The 18,178-nt window shown below is 40.1% G+C and overlaps 1 protein-coding gene across 3 annotated transcripts in view; it reads right to left on the reverse strand.

Moving 5' to 3' along the window:
* Nucleotides 1–472: 472 nt before the first annotated feature.
* The window catches only part of ero1b (endoplasmic reticulum oxidoreductase 1 beta), a 52,682-nt gene continuing 34,976 nt past the window's right edge, over nt 473–18,178 (reverse strand). For 2 of the 3 annotated variants that reach the window (XM_028447273.1, XM_028447280.1), the window contains exons 13-16: nt 13,620–13,689; nt 12,036–12,122; nt 4,687–4,820; nt 473–4,378 (exon numbers count right to left, since the gene is read on the reverse strand). In XM_028447273.1, coding sequence (XP_028303074.1) covers nt 4,318–4,378; nt 4,687–4,820; nt 12,036–12,122; nt 13,620–13,689 — 352 coding nt within the window. In that variant the 3' untranslated portion in view covers nt 473–4,317. The remainder of the gene's footprint in view (nt 4,379–4,686; nt 4,821–12,035; nt 12,123–13,619; nt 13,690–18,178) is intronic. The other variant, XR_003674111.1, reaches the window with a different exon arrangement.

Here is an 18,178-nt window from a genome sequence, read left to right on the forward strand (position 1 = left end):
TGATTTTTTTTTTTTAATGACATGGAATGAGTCTACTGCTGATTTAATAAACAGTTTAACGGCCGAGGGAAGAATTGAGAACACCCTGGTAACGTGTTTCAGTATTACTGGTTTGTTGATGGTGATGTGAGGCAAAGGATCACACATAGATCCTTTGGGTGGACCAAGGATGAATAAGGCATTGCTATCAGAAACTGGTCTGGGGCTCTGTCACTCAATAGTGCCAAGAGGCTGACTGATGTCCTCATTCAGGTTTAGAAGATCATCACCAGTGAATCAATGACATTCAGACATGTGGGGAAGCAGGCTGTATAAATGAAAATATTAAAAGCATATTTTGTCTGTGATATTTTTTCTCAACTTGTCCACCAGAGTAATTTTGAAAATGGTTAAACTTGTCCTTTTTGTTTTGCTTTGCTTGGACATCCATAAGAAAACAACGTTGGATGAAAGAGTTTACACACACAAAGTATATATATCCAGGATCTCTTTATTCACTTTTTATAAAATATATACATCCCACACAATTCAACATGGTGCAACTGTGTATATTATATATGTATTTATGGGAGGAACAAAGGGACAAGCCTGAGAGCCAAACAAATAAGTCGTGCAGCCTGAAAACCTGTACACAGAGTTCAAAAGGAATAGCACAAAGAACTGAAGCATAATCCTTTTTCCCTGATGATGGTTTTTAAGGCTGGTGAATGGACTTTATAAGACGTGCAGCAGCTGGAGAGCATGCAAGGTTTGAAGAAAGGCATGTGAACGTGAACAAGCAAGCATGCAAACACACACACAGCTTCTATGACTCTAGCAAATCAAACTCTTACAGAAGCAGAATTGACAATTCAACTAATTTGTTTTATTGTTTAAAACATTCCAAGCTGCCATTGTATTAATTTATTAGTCAATTTCTTGCTATTTTTTATGATAGTGGTGAAAGCAACATTTAGGAATTGTCAAACTAAACTGCCAATGAATAAAATAAATGTAGAATTAAAATATTTTCCTTAACAAGAATGAGGTAAAACATTTTGAAAGCCATTCATGAGAATTTGCAGTTGTCCTGGTATTCCTATGCTATTGTTTCCAGTTGTGATTACAAAATGATCTCAAGTCATAGTCTTAAGGACAACTTGACATGAGATCTCAAAACCGCAGATTACATCTTGATTAAAAATCACCAGAAAGACAACAAAACAATAATTCCATTTAGTCCATTTCAGATTTTTCTTGCTCAGCTAAACAAACATTCCACAGGAGAAAAAAAAATGAATGCCTTCTTTTTCTCTAAATAACTTATCTGCAAATGACAGAGATTTAGTCTTTTCTGTAAAATGCTGCTGATGTCACCAAAGGCTTCCTTCACCTCAGTGAACACCTACTCTCTGCTTGTGTAGTTGCTTTTTGATATATTTATCATTATATTTACTACATTTACATCCACAACGTCAGTGTCATTATTAACCACTGCATCCTCTTACTTGTTAGTTTATGCTCTATCTTAGGTTGAAGGTCATTGCAGGTTAAAAAAAAAACAATGTACTGCTAATTGGGTTTAATAAAACAAGGTTTGCATGCATTGTGAAATAACCACTGGCAAAAAATTATGGAATCATCAATAGGAGGATGTTCATTCAGTTTTTGAATTTTGTAGAAATAAACCAGATCACAGACATGACAAAAACTAAAGTCATTTCCAATGGCAATTTTCTGGCTTTAAGAAACACTAAAAAAACAAAAAAATGTGGTAGTCAGGAACAGTTTCTTTACGTCAAAGAATAATAATAATGGGATCACTCAATTCTGAGGAAAAATTATGGAATCATTCTGTAAACTTTCAAGTTTAAGACTAACACCTTCATCAGATTAAATCTGCTCATTAGTCTGCAGTTAAACAGACGTGCTGACATGTTGGAGAGCTGTTGCACCAAGTGGTTTGTTTGACATCAAATCTGCTGTGGTGCTGTACAGCAAAATGCTTAAAATTGTGATACTTTGTATATTTTTATGAAGCTGACTAAAAAACCCTGCATTTTCTGACAAATCCAAATGGTTGAACAGCAATGATCTAATGTGCTACTCTAAGTCTTAAGAGACTCAAACTGACAAGTTGGTCAATACTGTCATTTTCCCTCAAATCCCTCCAACAACCATTAAAAAAAAATGTAAAACATTGCCAGCTTCCTATTGTTTTTACCATACCATTGTGAATAATTTACTCAATGCTGTTTTGCATTTTTGCTGTATAGTTGGCTAAAGCGTAGAGCAGAATTTTTGAGGAACAAACAGAAATGTGATTTAGTTTTGATGGAAGTTTTTAAAGACAGCTTTAGAGAAAATTAAAACTAGTTCAAATTGATTTTAAAATTTCAAGTAACATTTAAGAACTGTAAATTTACGTTGTACTAAGGTGAATGTTAAACAAATTTAGGATCATTGGTCAGAAGTCTGAACTAGCTTTACACATAGACCTTTCTGTTGTTTGCAGCACAGATAAAAGCTTTTAGGAATGTAGATTTAGCTGTGTTATAATTTAATTAAATCTGTCAGCATTGTAGTACCAATGCCTTTCACGACTTAACACTTTCTTCCCAATTAGTTTTCGAGTACTTCTGCTCAGAGAATATTTCAGCACAAAGCATGTGGCAGGTTAAACAGCTACAAACACCTAGCAAGCATGTCACTCATTCACACATTCTTGTATCTGTCATATCACTTTTGTGCAAAAGAACGATCAATTTCATGATAGTAGTCCATCCCCAAAATGCCAAATAATTATTAGTGAATAACATTTCCAGTTAAGAGAAATGTGGCTGAAAAGCGAGGCAAAACAAGGTTTTACAAAAAGCATCAAAGCAGCAGGAGGACAGACAAAAACATTGAGTAATCCAAATAAATCTTCATCAGCTAAAAACTTCAAACATTAGAAGTCAAGACTCAGGCTAACGTTTCCTTACGGTAAAATCAAGTCATAGTCGGAAGTAATTCTTTCACGTCTCAAGACTCAAACATACAATGACAAAATGTTGCAGCCCTCCACACTCTTTTGATAATCTGCCTAATCAGCAGTCATATTGTTTTCATTGATTGTTGCAGGACATTATCATTTAGTTTGACCTTTTTTGTGAATCCATGATCTATTAGTTGCGAATTCCATTGTTCCATAACTTTAAATTAAGGCATCAAAAGTTACAATCAATGACATTTGACCTGATTGGCATTAAAGGGCGTCACCAAATATTGACTGTATTTGTAAGAGTTGACAACAGCAGATTGTGTTTCTCTGCTTGAGAGACAACATGTTCTTTATGTTCAATGTGATGGTGTCATATTACAAAAATTACAATGTTGAGGGAGGCCTATGAAAAGGGGCCAATAAATATATTTTAATGAAGAACTTTAAAGACAATAGCGATAAAAAGATACATTTGTGAATCTTTCAAAACCATGTCATAAAACATAAAATTTAAGGTCCATCTTCCCACCTTCTGTCCGATGATGAACTGAGCAACAGCAAACAGATCTGCAGACTACAGGCTACACGTCTACATAAACACTGCAGGGACAACAAACCTTATGAGCTTAAGTAGAAATACCTAACTGTGGTAGGGTTCTGCTATGTTATTACTTAACTCAAACACACTAATGCACAGTGGCAGACACACACCTATGGGAGTGCCAAATCAGACATGAGAAGGTAAATGTGAATTAATTGGTCAAAATTCCTTCGTCTGAGGAAAAAAAAAGCGAGCAGGAAACACATTTTTAAAATGCAAAAAAATTGAGGGGAAATAAAATAAAAAAGAAACTAGGCAGCTTTTTCCTGATTTAGTCATCTTCTCAACTGTTTGGCATAAGGAGTTTATGTCCTTAAAATATGGCCAACAATGAAGTGTTTAACTGATGATGTGAAGTCAGCAGGAAGCGGGAAGGACCAGCCAAGAACATAAACAAGAGAGCTTCTTCATGACGCATGGTTGATTAGTTTCTTTTGTCTTGTCTCATTCTAAACACTCAAACTCTGGTCCTCAAACCCCGAAACCCATTTGAAGTTTGTCAATGGCAGAAGAAATAGTTGACAGAAATTGCTAAAGCTTTCCTTAACTGGACTTTTTTCTGAGGAAGCCAAAGATGAGGTGTGATTAATGTTTGAAAATCCTCATGTGAGAAAGGAGGAGGCAGCAAACAAACTCAATAAAAAGGACTGGGCCACAAAAGAGGAAGAGACTGCTGACCCTGATCCCAGTGATGATTAGAACCTACACCTGTGTGCTTGTACCATCTCCAGGCCAGGAAGAGTATGACATCCTGTTACCTGCTGTCCTTCAGCAGCAGGCGAAAGTTGTGCAGCTGATGTATACTGGTGGACAACCTAAAGCAAAAAAAAAACAAAGGCGGTTTGTCATAGTTTTTAGTCTAATCTCTTCCTATATGGTGTATAGGCAGGGATGACGCACATGCAAAGTAAAATTTTGTGAAAAGTTTCACTCATGGAAAGCACAGGCCAATGCTAGTAGACCACAAACCTGTGAGTAAACTTGTTTAAGTGTAAGTTCCCAAACACTGTCAAACACATCATGTGGTTAGTAAGCGGGACTAAAATTAATATGTTGGCAGGACGCAGAACATTCTGGAGCCTCTCAAAGGGACACCTTTGAGCTTCACGCAGATGAAACATACCTGCAAAAGCCGTTGAGCAAAGCAACAATCTCCTGTCGAGTAAGCTGGAAGCCTTTGGATGGACTGTGCTCTGGAAGGTTCTTGATTTCTTTCTCTGAGAACAGGATCTTCAGAGCTGTACCTAGGCCTTGGGTCTGTAAACAGATAGGGACACACACACACACACACACAACGTGTGAAAATATATTTGTTATCCAAATACCTAAAATTTACATTACAATACAATATTTAAAGCACCGTCAATATAAAGTTTGAATTTATGTAATGTAATATCTGCTTAGAAGGTTTAGGGATGTACATCTTAATGCTGCAGTATGTATGTAGAATCATGCGAAGCTCCCCCCATCCCTCCCTGAACCAAACTTACCGGTATCATCGTGAATGCTCTAACTGTGGATCTCTCAGCGACTTTTTTCTCAATAGTGACTAGTGACAACTGTAGGGACTTTATTTTGTGTTATGAGAGAGCTTTCCGATATTTTAGGCCCTGTTTACATGAAAACATATTCTAGGGAAAATGCAAAAGTTTTGTTTTGATTTTTTGGCTGTGCGTTTACACAGCAACAGCGTTTTCCCCCGTGTCCGTGTAAACATGGAAACAAAACTTTTGTACTAAGGCTGCTATTTTGTAGCCTGGCAATAAGCCACACCCACTGCCTTACTTTTCGTAAGAAAGTGGGTATGGTAATACCGCTGTTTTTGCTCACTTCCTCGTTTTAAAAGAAACAGAGTCAACCAGAGCCGTACAGAAAGATCATCATATCTCCTGCACCACTGTCTGTGCAGCAGTGTCAAAACAAACATTGCACCCACCAAAAGACCTGGAGCCTCCTGTACAAAAGGTATGTACGCCCAAAAACATGCGTACGTCAAGTGAACGTGGAAATGTGAGGTCTTTCACGTTAAGTCCATGCGTTTCTACATAGTTGATGCTTAAAATTCTAAGCATTTATTAGGCACACTACTAAAATACAAAACATTCACACATGAACCTCTGAGCTGCTGTTGACCTGTATCATTTACACATTTGTGAGTTACAATTTTTTTTAAATCTATCAAATGTGAGTCAGCCACATTGTTGTTCATTACCTGTCAAAGATGTGTGCTGGAACTGTACTGTACTCCTGCAGGTGGTCAGTCATCCTCTCAGTAACAGATTTCAGCATCATTAGCAGACATACACATACACTATGGCAAGCTGTTCTAACATTTAATAAGTAACAGTACTTGTATGTGTAGTTCTCTTTCATAACATTTGTTTCGATGTCTCACTATGGGAAATACGCCTCCGCGTCATATCTCAGAAATCCTCTCTCATAAAGCCAACCCTGATTGGCTGGTGAAATCTATTAATCCGCGGCAGATAGTCCCACCAATGCAGTGGGCAGAGAATACATTGGCACGTGGTAGTGCTAGCTGGCTTCTCCTTTCCGCCACACCCCAGTGCAGAACAGGAGAATAGAGGACAAAGCCCCAAGCAATAATGGGGCTGGAGGATTGCCTATGCGGGTGTGGTAAAAAGATCTCCGGACGGGACATACACAGAGTCTGCTTCAGGTACCTCGGGCTGGAACACGCCCAGCGGGCCCTGGACGCCCCCGGGTCCTGCCAACACACACCTTCACCATGAAGGGCCTCCGTAACCGGCTGCCATGTCAGGTCAGCCTGGCAGAGGAAGGACCCCTTCCTTCCCCTCTTAAAAAGTTGGCGACGTTGCACCCCGCTGGGCCCAGCTGGAGTTCCCAGTCCGACATCGCCAATGTCCCTCTGCCCGGAGAGGACATTCTCGATTTGGACTGCGGGGACAACGATGACATGACCTCAGAGTTCATTATCTCAGAGAACAAAGAGGAAGACGACATCTTCGTCACCTCAGCTCAGGCTGCAAAGCCCACCGTCTCTGCCGCCTCCACTGAGGGGAGCATTCCAGCTTCTCCTCTCCCTGGCTCGGACATGGTGAATGTCTGCAAGCGAGCAACCGCCCGTCAGTCCATCCAGTGGCCTGCCATTGTGATCGAGAAGACCAGGTCCCGGTACAAGACGACTCCCCGCAGCCAGGGGTACAACGAAGCAGATGCTCCCCTTTTTTCCAGAGCTGCTGGACAAGGTGGCACACTCCTGAAAGGACTGGCCATTCACCAACGGGGGCGCAGTACTGGGAGCTTTGTCCCTGGACTGTGAGAACAGAGGGCCTGGACCTGTTCTGCTTTCAAGTGTGCTCTCAAGGGCTCCCCACGCCTCGACCCGACGGCTGCCAGGAGAGAAGGAGAGTTTTCCACAGAGGTTCCGGCTGTTGCCCCTCAAAAAGGGAAAATACTGTCCAGAAGCATGCACCCACATTCAAGTTTTTCAAAAATAAAATTAAAATGTGCCCCGCTGGCGCACCTAGGCCGAAGGCCGAGGGTGCAGCAAATAAGAAACCAACAAAAAGTGGAACAAGTCACTATAAGGAGCGTGGCGGCTGCTGTTCCCTCTTGGTGGGTGGGCTGTGCCCCCCCCGAGCAGAGGACTGTAGGGTTTCCGCCGCCATGCTGTCCCCTTAGGGGTGCCGGCATGGCTCCACCGCTAGAGGCCCCTGTGACGGTCGGGCCGCTATAGGTGGCCACTCTCTCCTCCAGAGGGGAGAAATGGGCTGAGCTCGCGACCCAGCACTGGGCGTTGAGGACGATAATGGGGGGATACAGAGTGCAGCTCTCATCTGTATCTCCCCGGTTCCCTGGCCTCCTAAACGCAGGCTCAGGGAGAATCAGCCTGTGTTTTGCAGGTGGAAATTCTCTCATTTCTAAACAAAAGGGCGATTTCTGTCGTTTCTACTCCAGGTATTTCCTGGTTCCCAAACTAAAGGGGGGGCATCCAGGATAAGCCCTATACTGGATTTACGTGCTCTCAACAGGTTCAGGATGCTTACGCATGCCTCTCTGCTGCGCATGGTGCGTCAGAACGATTGGTTCACATCTGTCGACTTGAAAGATACGTATTTCCACATCCCGATTTAGCCTTCTCACAGAAAGTTCCTACTGTTTGCTTTCCAGGGGATATGTTGTAAGTACTCTCTGAGCCCGAGGGTGTTTGTCCGGTGCAAAGAAGCAGCGGTGGCCTCGCTGAGGCGGCAGGGCATTTGCTTAGCCACGTATCTGGACGATTGGTTGCTTTTGGCACAGTCGGAGGCGGAGGCCAGGACGTACACGCGTATCCTGTCGTGTCACCTGGACAACCTAGGTTTTGTCATAAACATAGAAAAAAGCATGTTGGTTCCGGTACAGTAGATAGTCTATTTATGTCTATCCCTTTCATCGGCATGAGTGGAAACCTTCACAACGTGCCTCGCGCTTCTCCAACCGGGAAGATTCGTCCAATTCAGGAAGTGTCTTCGGCTGCTCTGGCTTATGGCATCAGACATTTTGGTGACCCGCCTCAGCCACCTCCATATGCGGGAATTCCATCTGTGGGTGGCCGCGTGTGGGCTCGATCCGGTGCGTCATGGCGCACGGTGAGTGTTGGTTACGCAGGAGTGTGCCAGGGCTCTGCGCCACTGGCGCGACCTCAAAGCACAAAGCATTTTCAGCATTTAAAGCAAATAAAAACTAGCAAATCTGCTCTATAAACTAATACAAACTGTCACAACCTGCTCTTACTTTGAAAGGTCTACTTCCACCTACTGCAGCTCGACTTACCTCTCCTGCTTCCTAATCACCAGCCTGCTACTTAAGCTCCCATTTGCATCTCCTCAGTTGCCAGACTGTCTATGTTCTCATGACAAGGGGCCTCATTTATAAACGCTGCTTACGTACAAAAGAAAGCCTACACAACTTGTAAGCAATGTTTGGGATTTATAAAAATCAATCCCAAGTACGCACAAAATCAGGAGATATGGGATACTCCGACCCCAACAGGAGAAGGATGAAATCAAAGACAGTGAGAACTATTTCTTAATTTCTTATAATCAATTGTGTGTAAAGATGTTCAGAGGTCAGCTTTCCTTCACAAAGAGAGCTACGCAAGATCCAAGGCAGTCAATCATCGTCATGTATGACATCAAATCCCATTTTTTAACCTCAAATAACTTATTTAAAACAAACTTCACAGAAAAATGAGCAGTTGAACACAATGTGGGGTGATAGTAACTAATGATCACAGCAGAGTTTGGGTTTGGAAAAAAATTATGTGACGAGTATTTTAACTTTACAGTTTGACAATCATCCCATCCGTTATCATTGAGCAGGCAGGGTTCATGACCAATGCTGCAGCCAGTCAGCAGGGGAAGCGCTTAAAAAAAAGCTTCACTTCCCTGTGAGCATGCGCCCATTCTTTTTACAGTCTATGTGGGGTTGCTGTCTGAAGGTATGCTTAATCAATATCAGCCAGCCTATGGCCAGCTGCATGCTGGTTTTGGGAGTGAACAAGTGTTTGGTCAGTTTGTGAGGAGTCTTCCTTCTACAGCCAGCGAGCTGGCAGCATGCTTGAAGCTTGTATGTGGTCTTGCCTCTGCTTCAGCCTGTGAGCAGCCTGCATGCTGGTTGCAGGAAATGACTATAACTTTGAATAAAATACACTGCCAAATAGAATTACTCCGGTCATCTTTCCTCAAAAGCTACTCATTTAAAGATCTGGGAAGATAGAGGTACAAAAAAAATTGATACACGTGTGAAATGATCGCATAATACACATCACATCATAGATGAAGAATACATTTGCAAAACTGAAAGGAAAAAAAATTATACTGACAAATACAGTTTTATATTAATAATAATTGTAATTAAATCACATGCGGATCTTCAGTGACGAGCAAGACCTATTTGCAGGACCGTGCCCGTGGGGACAAGGCTGCTGTGGGTGGGCCCAGTTAACACTCTGGAACTCAATAAAAATATAGTTTTACTTGAAATTAAACTATTGTGAATTAAGTGTTTTACAAGCGTAAATGTTCATTTTTATTATTTGAAACAAAACAATACAATTTAATCCCGTGCTTCTGGTGGATCAGTGTCCTTAGCCTATGTTACAACACAGAGGGACTCTCTAAGCTTTTCGACTGTGAGGGTGCGCTCCAGTGTACATACGCTCTTCCTATGGAGATTGATATGCCTTTTTGCCTTCGCTTTTATGTCTGGCCATTTCTCTTTCATCTCAGTCAAATAATACGACCCTTTGAGGCAACATTCTTCACGGCATCAGCCACATGCTCCCAGTCTTCTTCCTTTCGTGATGCCCACTGTGCCCACCAAATTACACTGTCTTGCAAGTGTCCACCTCAACAATTAATATCTCCACCTCGCATCGAGTGAAATTTGTGCTATTTGTTCATTTTCCTCCTTGGTCCATCCTGAAATTTGTATCAGTGAATATTAATCAAGGGCGTTCACCTGACCTTTATAGGCAACATATGGGTGGAGCAAGGCATTTTCTCATGTTTGACAACTTGTTGATTATGGTTTATTAATGGAAACAGGCATAGGACGTGTATGTGCCCTCTTTTATACATCTGAAAGTTTTTATGTGTATGCATTTCGTAGGCCAGCTGAAGTGATCTCACCTACGCACAGTTATAAATGATGTAATGTTCCCCTAAAGGCTCAAACATACTTGAGTGGACTCCGCGCACACCGGACTTTGCGCAGACTGTCCATTCTCCTCAGAGCTTACGTACCCGGGTGTACCCCCGCATCGTAGTTCCCAATAAAATCCTACATTTCCCACAATCCTTAGCGCTTCTTTGTAGTTCTTGTACTCCTGGGACGTGTTTAAAAGGTGTCACTACTGTCGTAGCTGATCTGCCAGTCTCTCCACTAAGCTCGTCTTCATCTCACCTGCTCCGTTTCACCGGGCGGGTGAAATGCAGGTCGGTGTTACATTTAATGCGGGTCAATACAATGCCGAGCAGTGTTTAGTGCGACACCAAAGTCTGTGCGGTCGAAAATATCTGAGCTTTGCATTTAATTGGCCTGGCGGACTCCATTTTGTGGGTGTCTGCCCGAGTATGTTTGAGCCTTTAGATGAAACAGTATCATAGCAAAACTTATCTTGGATAGCGCGGTAATCCTGGCTTAATTTGCTTTCTAGGCTTTTTGAACAACCCTGCTGGTTTATACATTATCAACAATAAAAATAATAACCATATACTGATAATCACATAAATATGGAGCTGAACCCTATGGCACTTGAGTGACAGAGAATAGGTTAAGGCATGGTTTTTTCTGTCAATGAACAGGACATCTGTTCATTGACAGAATGATACGCGACTAGCTCCGAGGAGCTGCGCCTGATGGCACCCTAACAAACAGGTAAGGAGAACTCCTGACAGAGTTCATTATTTAGTCACAAGGAAATAAGAGGGAACAATCTGGTGGGAATGCAGTTAGTGACATGACAACCGCCCATAGTACACCCTGTAACCAGAAATGCATTAGTGCTCTGAACAAGTACGTTCACAAGCTGGATTGACACTTTCTGTGAAAGATTCCGTCGGGACTGCGTCTGATTTCAGATGCAACTTTGGCTTCATGCCTATTAGTTTAGCCCACAGATTCCTCTCATAGCAGCTCGGCTTGAAGTGGGAAGAGTGTGTAACCCGTACCGATATTATGGAGCCAACGTCTGGATAACTCTGTCTTAATGTCGTTATTTGGCTTAGAGATGCAAAATAAAAGTTTTTCCTGGGTATTTCTCCTGTTGTTAAAGCAACCATTGGCTTTACACTCTGCCATTGTTCAGAGTGTGTAGAGACCAACAGAACACTGTTGCCTAGCAACAGCTAACAGGAATCAATGAAAGTGCATCATACCCTGACAAAAATGGAGGCTCGACATAGTTTGTGCCCCAAGGTAAAAATCGTTTGAATAAGTCCTTTTATTGTTTTTAAATTATTATTATTTTTTTTAATGGTATAAATATTTTGTTTATAGGTAATACATTAAACACATTTTAAGGTACCCTTTAAAATAATATTTTAAAATTTTAATAACAATACTAATAATTTGTATTTATCTATTTTGCAAAAAATAAAAATAAAAAAAAACATAATATCACAGAAATAGATATACAGTGCAGGAAGAGGACGAAAGCTGAGAGTTTAAATAATTATTATTTTTCAAATTAAAACACCACAGGCAATCTCAAACAATTGTATTTCTATACTTAATAAAATGCAGTAGAAAAATATCTCATTTGGCGTATATTGTCACTTCGTGCACTAATACTGGCTATTCTGTATTTGTAACACATAACAACCTTGATCAAAAAACAAATTTTAGAAAAAAAAAAAAGTCTCTCCGGGGTCACTGAAAATCTGCGATATAAAAAAGGCATCGTGACAAGAAAAAGGTTGGGAACCACTGGGTTAAGGGACTCACCTGTAATTTTCCCCAAAGTCGACATTTACTGCAGCCAACACAGTCCATAATCCTGGAGATGTTTTTAAAATGAAGGCGGAATTCCTCCTGTGGGAAAAGTGTTGTGACAAGTCAATTTAGATTCTAACCAAGAAATAGTTACAAATCCTAAAACACAGGGAGGATGTACTGTACAGTGGATAAAAGTTTAGATTCAAATCACCATAGGGTGAATAACAAATCTACCGGTATATATTCGTATCTATCTATATATCTATTCATACTCAAGAGACAACAGCTGGTCATGTTGTTTTAATGGAAAGCAACCCCTGCTACAGTCAAGAAATCTGATTGGCTATCGCAACTGACTACACACACTGACAGCGTGGACGGAGTCTGTTCTGTTGATTCACGTGATGTCACTCACATTGCTGCATCGCGAGAGCCTTATAGAAATATGGATATTTAGCGCTAAATTCAAATGGAGGGCAGGTAGTGAAGTAGCTTGAGAATCTCTATCTGAAATAATAAAAATGTTGATGTTTTGTGTAATTTATGACTGCTGTAATTGTTCTTACCAAGAAAAGGAAAAAAAATATTTTATAGAGTAGCGAAGATTGTCGTTCACAAAGGTGAGAAAGCTCACAGAACAAAAAAAGTGATTTTAAAGCTACGTCTGTGGTGGGGAGGAGCAGAGTCTGCTGAAGCCCTTGTCTTTAGGAACCACTTGGTCAGAGGTATGTTAGTAATTATTTAGTCAGTGCGGAGCGTTCTTGTGCCCCCCGCAGTTTTCTTAATGCCCCCCTATTTAATACTGCCTGGCGCCAACTCTGATGGGCCATTTTGTTCTTTTAACAGTAAGAGAACATGAGCTGTGAGCCAACGAGAGAAAGTTGTTGTAAATAAAATTAAGGGCAACACATTTAAAATGCACCAATATAGTGTGTAATTCTGTGATGAGGAAAATGACAAAATGTCTTTTGTGTAGCTGAGGACAACACAATTTAAAGCAACTATGAAAATAAAAAGTTTAAAATTTTAAAATTAAACATGTATTGGTTCAAATGGACCCAGTATATTAAAGAGTTAAGAAGTAATTTTGTCTAAATAATTAGCTCAACTTAAGGAATATTAAAAGAGGGAAAAATTGCATCAAAATTATATCTGTCATAACTGTTTTCACTTGTCCAACCATTAGGTTTAGGTTTTTATTATTATTATTATTATTATTATTATTATTGTTATTATTACTATTATCATTATTGTTTTTTGTTGTTGTTTTTGCTATTTATATTAAAAAAAGACTATTTCTAGTTATATCCTTTATTGTTTCTATATATAAAAAAGGGAAAATACAATCAGGAGCAATCACTTACACATTGGTACAATTTTAAGTGTTTTAAATTGTTTACCATAAATGTTAACAGTACTATGCATACAAATATTTGTAATTTTGGAAAATTGTACTGCTCCTAATGTAAAAATGCTGTGCGAAATCAATAAAAATACAGAATGTAAAAAAAAAACAAAATAAAAAGTTGGGGAAATTTTGTGGTAATGTTTTATAACATACCACATTGTGCAACTACCTGATGCAGGCCCTACCTTTAATGTTTTGGCTTCCAGTTTGTGACCAGCAAACATGGACTTCTCATCAAAGTGCATAGGGAAAGCCCTGAAACACAATAACAATAGTTACATGCAGTTCATTTCTAGGTTGTAAACGGGCTCAAACAAGCATTGTATGAGTTGAGATATCTGAGTATATCACAGTTCTTTTATAAAAGAATAAATTGATTAAAAAAATGACTTGATGCAAATGATCTGAGTCGATGCATCGTTAAATTAGTGACAGAATTCAGGATATAAGGTTAATTTCACAAAATCTGAAATTATGTTTCCAGGCATACCGAATAAGACGGAATCCAGCTTTGTAAACCCTTCCGTTGGGAACCAAGTGGATTCACAAATCTGGGAGTTAAGATAACCCCAGCAATTATTCAATTGTATGGAGAAAATATTACTCCGATCATAAAACACATTAAGGATAAAATGTTAAGCTGGAAGAAACTCCCCATTTCTTTTCAATTCTACCCAAATTGACTTATCCAATGTCTATGCTCTTTCTACTTTTGAATGGAAACACCGTTAAAGATATTAATAAAGCTCTCTGATTTTGTCTGGGCAGGCAGGAAACCTAAAATCAAACTGGGCATTCTCCAGCTGCCAAAAGATCAAGGTGGTTGGGGTCTACCTAACATTGTCAATTATACCATTTCAATGCAAGCATGGGCAGTAAGCCACCGTGCGCCGGCACTGGTTTCAACTTTCAGAATTGGCAAGATGCATGAATATATCATATTTATGATTTCTAGGAGAATGGAAAATGTAAAACTTTTCAGTCCATGAAAGATATATATACAGTACCAACAAAGGATTTTTATAATTATCTTCAGGTCAGGCATTACGCACACTCTATAATGAAGACTTTAACACTTTGGAAAAGGTTGTTTTAGAATGCTCAAAACAGAAACATTTTGTTACAAAATTTTATTCAAAGTTGCAACATCTAAATACTGGAAGATTAAACTTCCAGAAAATGTCTTGGACAACTTTGTTGAAAATAACGATTGTGAACAATGGAATGAGATTGTGCTATTACTTTTAAAATATCAATATGCAACAGATTTGGAGAAATGCAATATAATATTTTGCACAATGTGTATATCTCCCCTTATATGTACAGCAAATACACAGCAGGCGCCTCTCCTATTTGCCCGAAATGTAAGGTAGCTGTAGGGACAAGGTTTCACTGCCTCTGGGAATGTGACAAGATTCAGCAGTTCTGGAAGGCTATCTGTAAAGACATTGGTGTAATAATTAATCAAAAACTACAACCAAACCCACTACTCTGTCTTTTAGGCTCCATTCCTGATCATTTAAAAATGCAAAGGAGCGTTATGCAGTTTTTACTTATGTTAGGACGGAAGGCTATAATGACCAAATGGGTAGGTGATGCTTGGCTAAATGTCTCATTACGGAAATCATTACTAATTGATACTACTGTTTTATAAAGGTTGAGATACTGCATGAAAGGAAAGGAAAGTACATTTACAAAATTGTTTAAACAGGTAATTAATTATCTGCGAACCCAGGATACTTGACGTGACTATTGTAATATGTAAGATTTTTTTTTCCAAGATGGTGGATCTGTATTATTGTTATACTATTTGTATAAATCAAGGAACAGATTTACATGTAATGATGGTTCTAAAACAACAATACAACTACAGTAAGTTTGCTGGATATATTACCGGTACACATAAAAATAAAGCGATCATGAGTAAATGGAAGTATTTTGGCTTGAGCCACCTCAGTGACGAGTGCATTTATCAGGGGCAGTCCAGGTGTATTTGGCTCCAAGGCATCGAATCATGTAATCTCTTTAATTTTGCACATTTAAATATTTGCTTAATGCTCAAAGGAAGCCGTATTTGTTATTGAATTATTTTGTGGCTGCAACACACCCCTAAAAGTTCTGTTTCCTCCCTCCCTTGTTATTCCACATTTTCTAAAAAGTCAGTTCCAAATGGGCAAGATGGATTTTTCCCCCACTAATAAGCAGTGTTTGGAATAACGGCTTTTAAAATAACGGCGTTAGGTAACGGCATTTGTTTTTCAGTAACGGGGTAATCTAACTAATTACTTTTTATGACGTTACAACGCCGTTATTGTTACTGAACGCTAAATACGTTGCGTTACATGCATTGATTGAATAAACTGTGATCCGAAAGCATCCCGGCTTCTTACTCAGCTGTCGTGAGCAGGTGGGTTAAAAACAAAGTGAGTGATTATGATTGGCTAAAACGGCGTCATGTTTCGTGGTAGCCAATCAGAGCCAGTGTTTTTACTCATGTGCCGCACACACACACACACGCGCTACAGATTTGATGAAGCAGCAGTGATGACGAGTGTTGAGCAGTCCGATGAAAAGTTGGCATTTTTAAGGTGGCGATTGTGATCAAAGGCAAGAACGTGCATTTGAAGTGTACATTATATCCAGGAACGAAGACTGTTGACATCCGATGTAAGCAACTCGAATTCAATGAAGCACCTCACAACAACCCACGCATCTAAAAAATCTGAATTCTTTGACATAAAGCAACTTTTTTTTTTTTTTAACAGGAACGCAAATAGTTACTTTACTTGGTAATGAGTTACTTTTATTATAGAGTAATTCAGTTACTAACTCAGTTACTTTTGGAACAAGTAGTGAGTAACTATAACTAATTACTTTTTAAGTAACGTTCCCAACACTGCTAATAAGTCATAATGGGGAAATTCCTCTTACCCTACATAAGAATGTGAGCTCCTCCCTCTCAAACTACCTAACAGGTAAAACAAACACTGATGTTTAATATATAATATACTGTAGGTTATGATTTATTGTCATATATATAAAGTAACATACATGGAATGTGTTCTCTGCATTAAACTCCTCCCTGAGAAGCAGTTGACAGCCATGGTGTAGCACACAGGGAGCAGTTAGGGTTAAGATAAGAGACTGATCAACATCCCACAGTGATGGACCAGGTAGATTCGAACCAGTGAGCCTACAATTACAAGCTAAAGGGACAATGGTTAAGGGAGCAGTCCCTTAACCATTTGTCCCTTTATCCACAGATAATATCTTTATGTTCAGTATATATATAATCCAGTAGATAATCCAAAGTGCAGTGTGAGTCCTCACAGTTTAATTTTAAGTAGCCATTATATTGCCTCGTATCGCCTTTGACATGATCAGACGTGATTGTGACCCAATGTGGCACAGCGGCTGGACAAAAAAAATTATTATCACCTGAAATTGACTATTAATGTGGTTAGAAGAGGTTAGGAGGAGAAGGAAACAATTTGGCAGCTCCGCTGAGTGTTTGAAACAGCTGACACACTCCAGGCCGGCATGCGGCGGGGGTCGCCCCCTGGACCGCTGGGGCGTGTGGCTGGTACCCAGCTGTGCCTGGAGGGTGGGTTTTCCGACTGTGCTGCTTGGCGCGTCCCTGGGGTCGCGGTGTCGCGTGCCCATCTGCGCCATCTACCTTCTGCGGTGGCCCACTCTGTGGATATGCGGGCTCCAGTGATGTGCCTTCAGGGTAGGCAAGGTAGGCAGTGCCTACCCAAGGGTGAATTGATATTTTGATTATTTAATTATAATTTTTTATTTTTTTTTAATTATAAATTATTTATTTTTCCATTTCCAATAGCCTACAGTACCTATAAGTTTGAAAGTGTCCGCATTTTGTGCGTTTCATAGCCCAAATTACTAAACAGCGCTATTTTCTGGAACAGCTGCACAGTCTTATTTTTTCTTTTTCGCTCCGCTGTAAGGCAGAGGGAGGCCACGCCCACTCCCAAAGGCACGTCGCTCTTCTGCCGTTCCCATTGCGTGATTTTACGTGTTTGCGCATGCGCAGTCAAGTCCCCAAAATGACATCCATTTACGAGTAAAGGCAGCGTAGGGAGCTGCCTTTGCACGTAACTGCGCTATGCTAAATGCTATAGTAAGTTCACAGCACATTAGTGAATATGACATTTGACTGCTGCTGCTACGTTCTCTAGCTAGTGGGCGGGATAACGCTACAGTCAGGATGACAGCGCTAGAGATGATAGAGAAACGACAGCTTTTAAAAGATGGAGACCAACACCTGAGTTAGCAGAGCTTCAGCTAAGGTAAGGTCAGAACATGTTTCATACTTTTCACAGTGAATGGTACAAAGTATGGAGGCTATATTAAATAATTGTTTGTTTCTTTAATGGTGTTTATGATGTTGATTTTGTTAGATGGCTAAACACTTGTTCATGTGGATCTTATTGGGTTTTTTCTTTCTTATTATGAATTTTATATTTTGGTAAGCGCATTGAGATGACTTTGTTGGAAATTGCTTTATACAAATAAAATTGATTTGAATTGAATTAACACTTGACAGCAGAAACATATGAAATTGTCATTGGTGGTCTCGATTTGCAACGTGCCTACCCAGCCCTAGTGGTCACGGCACATCACTGGTGAGCTCACACCAGACAGGCCTTCTACATGGACACTTCACTTCACTCCCAGCTGGTCTGGCTCACTCAGTCTATGCACCACACCCCTATCCAACCCTTGG

This window comes from Gouania willdenowi, chromosome 1, assembly GCF_900634775.1.
Source record: "Gouania willdenowi chromosome 1, fGouWil2.1, whole genome shotgun sequence".
Taxonomy (NCBI): Eukaryota; Metazoa; Chordata; class Actinopteri; order Blenniiformes; family Gobiesocidae; genus Gouania; species Gouania willdenowi.